Raw genomic sequence first — 12,901 nt, 5'->3', positions numbered from 1 at the left:
ATCTACTGGGACAGAGAAATAGCATGTAAACCTGATTATGTAAAAGTGTGTGAATGAAATACTTTCTCAATACTCTGTGGTTCCTTTTATTTTTTTAATTAAATATAATAATTAAACATTTCAATTTAAATAAACTGAAAAATATTATAATATTTTACTACCATTGAAGTTGATTATTAGATCAACATGACTAATATGGCTGTGACAATTTGTGACATTTCTGAAGTATGGCTATATTCAGTGGCCCAGGTTTTCATGTCACCTATGTTTAGAGATAATGTGGGTTTCCTAGTACAGTTTAACTTATAAACATGAGTCCATTGGAATTGCAATATTATTTTCAACATAAGGGATGTAACTTTTAAAAAATCATATGTATTTTTTACATGTAATGTGGATCTAGGACACTTCACATACATCCCATGCTTATTGGTGGCAGAGATTCTCACGCACATGCTATTCCCTCTCCCCTTTGCCAACCTTAATCCATCAACTCTTAATAAAACAATGAATCTCACACTAACATTTTTCTTAGAACCCTGCCTACCACAACTTCCACATTGACTGACAGATTGTCAAAGATACATGGCCACAATCAACTCTGGTTGTATTCTTTTTTTTTTTTTTCTTTTATTTATTTTTTTATTTTTTATAATATATGAAATTTATTGTCCAAATTGGTTTCCATAAAACACCCAGTGCTCATCCCAAAAGGTGCCCTCCTCAATACCCATCACTCACCCTCCCCTCCCTCCCACCCCCCATCAACCCTCAGTTTGTTCTCAGTTTTTAAGAGTCTCTTATGGTTTGGCTCCCTCCCTCTCTAACTTTTTTTCTCCTTCCTCTCCCCCATGGTCTGTTAAGTTTCTCAGGATCCACATAAGAGTGAACACATATGGTATCTGTCTTTCTCTGTATGGCTTATTTCACTTAGCATCACACTCTCCAGTTCCACCCATGTTGCTACCAAAGGCCATATTTCATTCGTTCTCATTGCCAAGTAGTATTCCATTGTGTATATAAACCACAATTTCTTTATCCATTCATCAGTTGATGGACATTTAGGCTCTTTCCATAATTTGGCTATTGTTGAGAGTGCTGCTATAAACATTGGGGTACAAGTGCCCCTATGCATCAGCACTCCTGTATCCCTTGGGTAAATTCCTAGCAGTGCTATTGCTGGGTCATGGGGTAGGTCTATTTTTAATTTTTTGAGGAAGCTCCACACTGTTTTCCAGAGTGGCTGCACCAGTTTGCATTCCCACTAACAGTGCAAGAGGGTTCCCGTTTCTCCACATCCACTCCAGCATCTATAGTCTCCTGATTTGTTCATTTTAGCCACTCTGACTGGCGTGAGGTGATATCTGAGTGTGGTTTTGATTTGTATTTCCCTGATGAGGAGTGACGTTGAGCATCTTTTCATGTGCCTGTTGGCCATCTGGATGTCTTCTTTAGAGAAGTGTCTATTCGTGTTTTCTGCCCATTTCTTCACTGGATTATTTGTTTTTTGGGTGTGGAGTTTGGTGGGTTCTTTATAGATTTTGGATACTAGCCCTTTGTCCGATATGCCATTTGCAAATATCTTTTCCCATTCCATCAGTTGCCTTTTAGTTTTGTTGATTGTTTCCTTTGCTGTGCAGAAGTTTTTATCTTCATGAGGTCCCAATAGTTCATTTTTGCTTTTAATTCCCTTGCCCTTGGGGATGTGTCAAGTAAGAAATTGCTGGGGCTGAGGTCAGAGAGGTTTTTTTTCCTGCTTTCTCCTCTAGGGTTTTGATTGTTTCCTGTCTCACATTCAGTCCTTTATCCATTTTGAATTTATTTTTGAATGGTGTAAGAAAGTGGTCTAGTTTCAATCTTCTGCATGTTGCTGTCCAGTTCTCCCAGCACCATTTGTGAAAGAGACTGTCTTTTTTCCATTGGATGTTCTTTCCTGCTTTGTCAAAGATTAGCTAGCCATACTTTTGTGGGTCCAGTTCTGGAGTCTCTATTCTATTCCATTGGTCTATGTGTCTGTTTTTGTGCCAATACCATGCTGTCTTGATGATGACAGCTTTGTAGTAGAGGCTAAAGTCTGGGATTGTGATGCCTCCTGGTTTGGTCTTCTTCTTCAAAATTCCTTTGGCTATTCGGGGCCTTTTGTGGTTCCATATGAATTTCAGGATTGCTTGTTCTAGCTTCGAGAAGAATGCTGGTGCAATTTTGATTGGGATTGCATTGAATGTGTAGATTGCTTTGGGTAGTATTGACATTTTAACAATATTTATTCTTCCAATCCATGAGCACGGAATGTTTTTCCATTTCTTTATATCTTCTTCAATTTCCTTCATAAGCTTTCTATAGTTTTCAGCATACAGATCTTTTACATCTTTGGTTAGGTTTATTCCTAGGTATTTTGTGATTCTTGGTGCAATTGTGAATGGGATCAGTTTCTTTATTTGTCTTTCTGTTGCTTCATTATTAATGTATAAGAATGCAACTGATTTCTGTACATTAATTTTGTATCCTGCAACTTTGCTGAATTCATGTATCAGTTCTAGCAGGCTTTTGGTGGAGTCTATCGGGTTTTCCATGTATAATATCATGTCATCTGCAAAAAGTGAAAGCTTGACTTCATCTTTGCCAATTTTGATGCCTTTGATTTCCTTTTGTTGTCTGATTGCTGATGCTAGAACTTCCAACACTATGTTAAACAACAGCGGTGAGAGTGGACATCCCTGGGGTATTCCTGACCTCAGGGGGGAAGCTCTCAGTTTTTCCCCATTGAGGATGATATTAGCTGTGGGCTTTTCATAAATGGTTTTTATGATGTTTAAGTATGTTCCTTCTATCCCGACTTTCTTGAGGGTTTTTATTAAGAAACGATGCTGAATTTTGTCAAATGCTTTTTCTGCTCCGATTGACAGGTTCATATGGTTCTTATCTTTTATTAATGTGATGTATCACATTGATTGATTTGCGAATGTTGAACCAGCCTTGCAGCCCAAGAATGAATCCCACTTGATCTCCTTTAGGTTTTAAGGAAGCCCAACTGTGGCTGATAAATGACACAAATAGGTGGCCATCAATTCCACAAAAATAGCTCAGATCATATCTGCGAGAATTAAATTCCCTTCATTGCTGTCCTCCTCTCAACATTTTGTTCACACCATTTGATTAGTATCCATTATAGTTGGAACATCTTGCTCTTTCCTTGGTTGAAAGTGCAGTGTCTATGACTATTTTTGTATCCTTTAATGGTGCAATGCTGAGAATATAGGAGGCACTGAATACGTTTGTTGAATTAGTGTTAAACAATTTTTAGAAAATCTTTCTGTGTATCAGATACTATACTAGGACCTAAAGATAAATAGGTACTCCCACAACTAAAAACCATTTTATGGTTATATTCATCACTCCACCCCCTTTCAACAGAAGATCAATTGCTAGTCACCTTAGGTCTCAGGTTTAAATTTATTTCACCGTTCAAACTTCCTCTGACACCCTGGACTAAGTCATAGTCTCATGGTGTATAGTTTCAGAGAATCCCAAAATATGTTTTGCATCTATTACACTTTTAATTATGATGATACTAGTGTAAATAATTGCTCCGGGTCTTTTTTTGTTTGTTTTTTTTTTTTTTTTTTTTTTTTTTTGGACTACTTTCCTACACTTACATGAGGGAAGGATCATGTCTGCTTTGTTCCACACTTTATGCTTAGGACATTGCAGAGTGCCTGGTACATAGCAGTACCAGACTTGACATGAGACATCTCGACAGGCTTTTAGGTGTACAATACGGTCTTGTTGACTACAATACAATGTTCCGCAGTAGATCTTTAGAACGTATTTCTCTTGCTTAACTGCAACCTTATGCCTGTTGATTAGCAACTTCCCATCTCACTCCAATTCCAGCCTCTGACAAGCATCATTCCACTCTTGAGTCTGTGACTTTGACTGTTTTAGGTACGCCATAAAGTAGAATCATGTAGTGTTAGTCCTTCTGTGACTGGCTTATTTCACTCAGCATAATGTCTTCCAAGTTCATCCATGTTATCACATATTGCAGAATTTCCTCTTTTCAAGAGTAAAAAAGATTCCGTTGTATGTATATATACCAAATTTTCTTTATCCATTTACCTGTGAGTAGACATTTAAGTTGCTTTCTCATATCTTGGCTATTGTCAATAGTGCTGGAGTGAACATGTGAGTGCTAATATCTCTGAGATACTGATTACAGTTCTTTTAGATAAATATTTAGAGTTGGGATTACTGAATGATACGGTAGTTCTATTCTTAATTGAGCAACCTCCATACTGGTTTTCATAGCAGCTGTACCATTTTGCATTCCCAGCAACAATGTACAAAAGTTTGCCCTCTCTCCACATACTCACCTACAATTACCTTTTTTAAAAAATTTTTAAATTTTTTAATGTTTTTAGTTATTTTTGAGAGAGAGAGAGAGAGAGAGAGAGAGAGAGAGAGAGAGACAGAGCATGAGTGAGGCAGGGGCAGAGAGAGGGAGACACAGAATCCAAAGCAGGCTCCAGGCTCAGAGCTTTCAGCACAGAGCCTGACGCGGGGCTTAAACCCACAGATCGTGAGATCATGACCTGAACCAAAGTTGGACACTTAACTGACTGATCCACCCAGGTGCCCTTCACCTACACTTACCTTTTGTTTTTTTGATAATAGCCATCTTGACACATATGAGGTGATATTTCATCATGATTTTGATTTGCATCTATATGATGATGAGCGATGTTGAGTATCTTTCCTGGTACCTCTTGGCCATTTCTTGTTTTTGCTATTGAGTTGTCTTTGCTGAGTTATTCCTTATATATTTTGGAAATTAATGCCTTATCAGATATATCGTTTGCAAATATTTTCTCATTCTGTAGTTACCTTTTCACTTTGGTGATGGTTTTCATTGCTGTGCAGAAGCTTTAAGTTTGATGTAGTCCCACTTATCTATTTTTGTTACCTGTGATTTTGTTTGCCTGTGATTTCGTTGGTTTTGTTGCCTGTGATTTCAATGTCATACCAAAAACATTATTGCCAAGACCAATGACATGAAACTTTTCCCCTGTTTTCTTCCAGGGGTTTTCTTCTTGCAGTTTTATTTCTTACATTTAAGTCTTTAATCCATTTTGAGTTGATTCTTTTGTTTACTTTAAGATAAGAGTTCAAGGGAAGCAAAAATAATATAAAAACAGAGAGGGAGATAAGCCATAAGAGACTCTGAAATACAGAGAACAAACTGAGGGTTGCTGGAGGGATGCTGGGTGGGGGGATGGGCTAAATGGGCGAGGGGCATCAAGGAAGGCTTGTTGAGATGAGTACTGGGTGTTATCTATAAGCGATGAATCACTAAATTCTACTCCTGAAGTCATTAGTACACTATATGTTAACTAACTTGTATTTAAATTAAAAAAAAAAAAGAGTTCAATATCATTCTTTTGAATATGGATATCCAGTTTCCCCAACACCATTTATTGAAGAGACTTTCCTCACTGTGTATTCTTGGTGCCTTTGTTGAAAATTATTTGACTGTATATGCATTAACATATTTCTGGTACTCTATTCTATTCATTGGCCTAGATGTATGTCTTTATGTCAGTACCATACTATTTGAATTAATGTAGCTTTGCAATATTATTTTGAATCAGGAAATGTGATGCCTATAGCTTTGCTGTTCCTTCTCAAGATTATTTTGGCTGTTTGGGGGCCCTTTGTGGTTCCATATGAATTTTATAATTCTTTTTTCCATTTCTATAAAAATTATATTGAGATTTTGGTAGGGATGCACTGAATCTTCCTGGGAGGTATGGATATTTTAACAATATTAAGTCTTCCAACCTAAGAACACAGGATGTTTTTACATTTGCTTGGGTCTTATTTAATTTCTTTTATCAATATTTTATAGTTTTCACTATACAAGTTTACAAAGTAAACAAAGGAAGTTTCACCTCCTTCACTAAATATATTCCTAGATTATCTTATTCTTTTTGGTGTTTTGCAATGGGATTGTTTCCCTGTGAGCAGAGAACTGTGACAGGTTGCATACCTGAGGGCAGGTGTATAGTCTGGCTTGCATTATACTGAGAGACCTTGAAGGGATGAGAAGGAATCAGCCAATCCTTAGATGACATCGTGGACTGCCTGGACAGACAGAAATCAGAAGTAACCCTAGTGCAAAAGTAAATCATTTCACCCCAAAATTCTCTTCCCCTACACTCCAAGGAGTTTATCTAAAAAGCAGTCTTGCATGAAAAGACACTTCTCCAAACAACCCATCCAGATGGCCAACCGACACATGAAAAAATGCTCAACATCACTCATCACCAGGGAAACATAAATCAAAACCACAACGAGATACCACCTCACACCTGTCAGAATGGCTAACATTAACAACTCAGGCAACAACAGAGGTTGGCGAGGATGTGGAGAAAGAGGATCTCTTTTGTACTGCTGGTGAGAATGCAAACTGGTGCAGTCACTCTGCAAAACAGTATGGAGGTTCCTCAAAAGATTAAAAATAGAACTACCCTATGACCCAGCAATTGCACTACTAGGTATTTATCCAGGGGATACAGGTGTGCTGTTTCGAAGGGATACACGCACCCTGATGTTTATAGCAGCACTATCAACAATAGCCAAAGTATGGAAAGAGCCCAAATGTCCATCGGTGGATGAATGGATAAAGAAGGTGTGATATATATATATATATATATATATAATGGAGGATTACTTGGCAATCAAAAAGAATGAAATCTTGCCATTAGCAACTGCATGGATGGAACTAGAGGGTATTATGCTAAGTGAAATTAGTCAGAGAAAGACAAATATCATATGACTTCACTCATATGAGAACTTTAAGATACAAAACAGATGAACATAAGGGAAGCAAAAAGAATATAAAAACAGGGAGGGGGACAAAACATAAGAGACTCTTAAATACAGAGAAAAACTGAGGGTTGCTGGAGGGGTTGTGGGAGAGGGGATGGGCTAAATGGGTAAGGGGAATTAAGGAATCTACTCCTGATATCTTTGTTGCACTATATGCTAACTAACTTGGATGCAAATTAAAAAATAAATAATTAATAAAATAAAAAACAGTCTTGGAGGAGGAGCTGGTAATACAAGCAAAACCACATAGTTTCACACATTCTCTCAGTAAATATATGTGTTGGCTCTGCCCTTTTTAATTCATACGTGAAACAAAGTAAAATTACAGCCCAACTCTGAGTTTCAAAAGTATAAAACCTCTAGAATACATGAGAGAATATTTTTGTAGCCTTGGATTGGGAAAAGATTTCTTGAACTTGTCACTAGAACACAAAACAATAAGGAAAATGTTGTTACATTAGACTTCATTAAAATTAAAAACTTCCGTTCATCAAGAGACAATTAAGAGAGTGATAAGGCAAACCGGAATGGGAGTATAACTTCCAAATGCAGAAATCTGACAAAAGAGTTGTAGACAGATTATAGTAAGAACAAATCGATAAGAAAAGTACAATCTGAGCATAAAATTGGCAAAGGACTTGAAGAGACATTACACGAAAGGAGATATACAAATGGCTGACAAATGCTTTTTTAAAATGCTCAACATAAGAGGTCCAGAGCGATGAGGGGGAACGCCACCTGATTACTTCATTGTAAAACCTGGTGACTAGCCTCAGACTCTCTGGTGTTATCTTTCTAAAAAACTGTGGATAAATAACATCATCCACAGGAGACCTGAGTTACCAGGACTTCCTGAAGCTATTCCTTCTGCAAGTTGTCTTCTTATCCCTGACTGTTTGTAGAGAGTTCTTCTTTCACCAATTTATATTCTGGGAACAGTGGATTGGGGAGAATTGGAATCCACATTTACTCTAGGATTCATACAACACACATCACTTTTGTAATAATTGGAAAACCATATTTTAATCTTTCAACATGATTAATCAAAAGGTTCTGGAGGCAGGGAAGTAATTCAGGAGGGTGAAAACTGTCCAGGCTCAATCATAAACACCTAAAATAAAGTCGTGATGGAAGTGGTGGCAATGAACACTTCGGGAGATATTTGGGAGAAGGATGGCAGGTATAGTCCTTGCCTGCATCAGCCTGGGTGTCTTAATCCATAATTTTATACCAATTGGCTTGCTGAAAGAAAGTTCCACTGTACCTTCGCCTCCTCCCACCAATACTCCCCAGTAGTTTTTCCTACTATTCAAAAGCTTGTTAGCAAAGGTTCAAAGACAAGTCTTTGGAGACAAACTTTTGAAAAATATGAAAAATCTACTGGGAATTTTCAAAGGAACTCTCAAAGGCTCAGCCTTCAGAGTTCTTCTGTGTTACCTGGATTGAGTTGCTTTGGTGGCAAAAGTATGGAATAAATTCTTTTGGTCTCTTATTCTAGGTGGAAATAAAAATTTTCAAGACTCCATTTCAAAGGTTATGATAACCCTGTCTAAGACAGGCCAAGGCTTCCAGAGAAAGTGACCTGGACTGACACTACTATCAATTGCATTTCCATTGAGTACACAATGCTTTCTAAGATATTAACTTACAAGAAGATATTTTAAAAGTAATAAGCTAACAGAAGAAAAATAAAACACTCTGTAATCATGGACTCTAACCAATGAGCAAAGCAGAGAAAAAGTAAAACTATATTCTCTAGGTCTCCTAATGCTGAAATGTATACATTAAATCGAACCCAGCAGAATTTCATGAAATGATATATTTTGTGACCTAGAAAATTATAAATTAAAGTTGGTACTAATTAACATACTGGCATTGTGTATTTAAGATAGTTCTTCACATAAAGTGATAAGGCTAATGGACAACATAAACATCTATTACATATGTTCCTGAAACTATAGTTTTTCAGTTTCTGGAATCACAATGAATTTCTTTCAAAATGACCTATTTTTTCTAGCCATCAATTTTCTCATTGCCTCTTTCACCTCTTTGTTTCTCAGACTGTAGATCAAGGGGTTCAGCATGGGGACCACCACTGTATAGAACACAGACACCACTTTAATATCGTCAGATGAGTGGCTTGACTTCGGTATGACATAAACAAATGTGACTGTGCCATAAAACAAAGCGACTGCACTGAGGTGAGAAGTACAAAAAGAGAAGGCCTTGTGTCTTCCCTCAGTGGGGTGCATATTCAGGACCAAGTGCAGGATGTATAGATATGAAACAGCTATGATAAACAATGTGATTACAATGATTGACCCACCTAAGATGGCAGGAGATACTTCAGCAACATAAATATGGGTACAAGAAAGCCTCCCTAGTGGTGGGAGGTCACAGAAGACATGGTTGATTTTATTTGGTCCACAGAAAGTCAAGCTCAATAAACAGCCAGTAAATGATGAAGCATTCACACACACCCCCAGATAGGAAGCAGCCAATAAGACGATACAGACTCTGGAAGACATGTGTGTAGAGTAGAGAAGTGGGAGCGGATGGCCACATAGTGATCATAGGCCATGGCAGCCAGCAGGAAACATTCAGCCAAAGTGTTGTCCAAAGTGTGTCCAAAGACAACATCAGAGCCAAGCTGAGCTACGTGGGTGCCAGTATGATATGGAAAAGCGTGATGTACTATTGCTGCAATGAAAATAAAAGAAGACTTCAGAGCCAAAAGCTCTGGGGATAAATTTAAGGTCTGCCACCTGGCAGGTGATAAATTTAAGGTCTGCCACCTGGCCGGTGACCTTGAAAATTATATAATCCTTCTGAGACTCAATATCCTTATTTTTAAAATTAAGATAATATTTGCCTCACATGGTTGCTGTTAAGTGAGATGCTGTATGTTAACACACTTAGCAATAGATAACAGTAAACAAATAATTCATAACTGAGAATCTATTTCAAATAAACAACTAGTAGCTCCTGCTACAAATGCACAGACGTTAATAAATCAATAACAAAGAATGACTGTTACCTGCTGGTCAAATATTATGACAGAGACAAACTCTAGGAGTCATCTCTATATGACAGGGTTTATTTACGCAGGATTTAGGACCACTTAGAATATAAAACTTTTACCTCAGGTCAGAGAAGCACAGGTTTGTCAACATCCCACTGAGAATCCAATGGGAGAAAATCCAACGAGACTGAGAAAATTAGGTGCGTTTATGTATGCCTACACCATTATGCTGTCTGAGGTTCATAAAGGTCTCAGGGGCTTCGTTTAGTCTTCTCATTATTTGTATATAACAATGGAAAACATCAAATTTGTTTTGAAACTTGATTTGGACCAACACAATTAATGTGGGCTATCCTTTGGTCATCCGCGGTATTTCTAAGAAGCAGCCTAGAACTATTTTCTTAAACACTATCTTGTGACTCACAGTTAGTTCCTGAGGAGTTGCAGAAGAGCCACAATGCTCCATGTGAAAGTGACCCATGATTTAATGCAGCATTGGCATTTCCCACTTATTATATAGATCTCCCCACCAAATCTCGAACTCCTTAAATAGACAGAGATGCGGTTATTGAAGATGCTTCTTCCTTTTCCTGCCCCATGTTTTTCTCTACCCCAGTCCTCCCTTTGAATAACCAAGAATCTCTTCCTTGTTCCTGATTTCCATATGGTTTTTCATGAGTGATGTTACTGTTTGTATTGCTCTGAAATTGCTTTCTTTTACTCAAAAATATTTTTTAGATAATTCCCCATGGGCATGCACTAATCTCCTTCAATCTTTGTAATGATTCATAGCATTCTAAGTGTTTGATCAGTATTTATTTAGCTATACCCTGCCAATACCTACATACCAGTAGTCCTCTTGGGTATGCTCTAAGAAGTGAAATTACTGGGTCAAAAGCTTTGCCCAATTTAAATCCCAATAGATAATGCTAAATGGCACTTTTTCATTTTTTCTTTTTTTTTTGCATAGATAAGTATATGATATTCTGGGTAATTCCTAAGATCTATCTTCCAGTTCATTAATTCTCTCTTTAGTTATGTATAATCTAGCATCTAACCTATTTTTTCTGGGTATATTTTTTTATTTCTAGACTATCTCTTTGTTTGTTTGTTTTTTCAAATTGTTGTGGTCTTTTCTAAAACAAAAACCCATCTGAGGTTTCTTATTCTTTTATTCCTTTGAAAAAATTAACCAATATGTTATACTGTCTACTAGCTCATTCTATTACAACCTGATGGTCTAAATCTGTTCTTTGATGTGTCTGCAAACATACCTTGTTTTTTACTGTTTGCATCTGGGTTTGTTCTTTTATAATTTCAAATTTTGAACACATCTTTTTTTAGTGGGGTTTTGTCTGCATTACTCTTGTCTGGCCTGGGTTAAAAGTATGTCCTCCCAAATAAGTTTTGCTCTTTATTTCTGTCACTTGCTTCTATATTACTGGTTCAGGATAAATTGTGATGCCATTTTCTCAAATTGAAGGTTTACAGATGAGGAAGACAGTGTAAGACAGTATATTGACAGTATAAAGACAGTATTTTGAACCCCAAACCCATATTTGGTACAGATTTTGCCCCATAATTCCCAAGAGAGACATTTTTATCTCCAAAAGATTTAACAGTTTGGTGGATGAAAAATTGACTTTATACTACCATGTCAAGCAACAACACTTCAATATATCCCTTTCTGCAAGCAGCTACAATGTACAGTTATTATAATCCTTGGAACTCTGGGAGGCTTGGGGACCTGGCCTTATGGAAATTTAGTGTTCCAGAACCTGATACAATCTCCCTAACGATTTTAACAGCAAGGAGTCACAGTTTACACTCTCAAGAGATTAGATTACCAAACTTTTAATGACCAGCTTCATGTTGGGAAAGACTGTGTTGATAACACTGATAATTATGATATGTGTTGATACAAGAGCTTAAAGGGAATGTCTTCCTCTGAACTGCAGGAACACGCAGTATCCCATCACATTTCTGTGTGGCAGTCAACAAAAATACCCGACTCTCACGTGGCAAGGGAAATCTCATCATTTTTCATTTTGGATTTCTTTTTTCATTTTCATTTTCATTTCATTTTTCATTTTCAATTTCTTTATTCTGTGGTACTGGAAACTGACATTAGTTTGAAAGCTCAAACGCTCTATGGTTTAATGGGGACTCCATGCCTACTTGAGGCCTGTCCGCCCAGGCACATCCCTGGCACATCCCAGGCACATCCCAGGCTAAGTCTTCCTGCAATTTTTTACACTAGTATCACACAATAAGTAGACAAAATATAATGATTTAAAGTCAGGAAGGCCATATTCCTAGTCAAATTATTTTGGTCTGGAAAGTGATTGACAAAATATAACAGGACCTGAAAGATCACTTGTACAAAAAAAAAAAAAAAAAAAGATTGAGATTTTGATTATAGTTTAGACATGGGTTGACTACTTCTTATTGTTGATACCAATCCCCATACCAACAGCCAAAATTTTCCAGCTTCAGGATTAACGTATTTGTGGAAATGTCTCAGTTGGGGGTTTGAGTGTCCTTCATTTTGCATTTATATTATTTGCATGTGATGTAGTTTTATAGAATTGTGTGGTACAAGGGCAAAACTTGTCACAAGGACGTTAAAGCCTTCTGATTTGGCATTTCCTCTTTGGGGCAGTTAATTTGTAAAAGCTGACAGAAAAAATCTCATATTCCCGTGTGGGCACACATGGCACTGGCCGATCCACAAGGGTTTCTCACACACTGACGATGTGCCAAGAACTCAGTCAAGGAAGAGGAAGACTTGTGTATAATCAGAGCCACTTTCCTGTGCCACATCATCTACCAGGTGTAGAAGTGAAAGCGATTTAGTGTTTGCCTTCTACAAATGTAAAACACGGTGAGAAAATGTAGATTCACAAATGCCCCAATCGACAGTATTCCAAATGACTGTTTGGTAGCTTGACTTCGTTCCTGAGTGTGCTATCAAATTATCTTTCCTCTCCT

The 12,901-nt window shown here is 37.3% G+C and overlaps 2 protein-coding genes across 5 annotated transcripts in view; both read right to left on the bottom strand.

Annotated features, from left to right (window-relative positions):
* Positions 1-12,901, bottom strand: part of LOC123601315 (olfactory receptor 481) — a 51,408-nt gene that overhangs the window by 6,577 nt on the left and 31,930 nt on the right. For all 4 annotated transcript variants that reach the window (XM_045484381.1, XM_045484379.1, XM_045484380.1 and 1 more), the window contains one exon: positions 6,047-6,141. The gene's annotated coding sequence lies outside the window, so the exon portion shown is untranslated. The remainder of the gene's footprint in view (positions 1-6,046; positions 6,142-12,901) is intronic.
* On the bottom strand, positions 8,883-12,113 carry LOC123600464 (olfactory receptor 481-like). Its single transcript, XM_045482514.1, is given in 3 exon segments — positions 8,883-9,442; positions 9,445-9,588; positions 12,089-12,113. Coding segments are annotated over 3 exon segments (729 nt in total).

Source organism: Leopardus geoffroyi, chromosome D1 (assembly GCF_018350155.1).
Source record: "Leopardus geoffroyi isolate Oge1 chromosome D1, O.geoffroyi_Oge1_pat1.0, whole genome shotgun sequence".
NCBI lineage: Eukaryota > Metazoa > Chordata > Mammalia > Carnivora > Felidae > Leopardus > Leopardus geoffroyi.
Note: the sequence above shows the minus strand (reverse complement) of the source record. Positions and strands in the feature narration are given on the sequence as shown.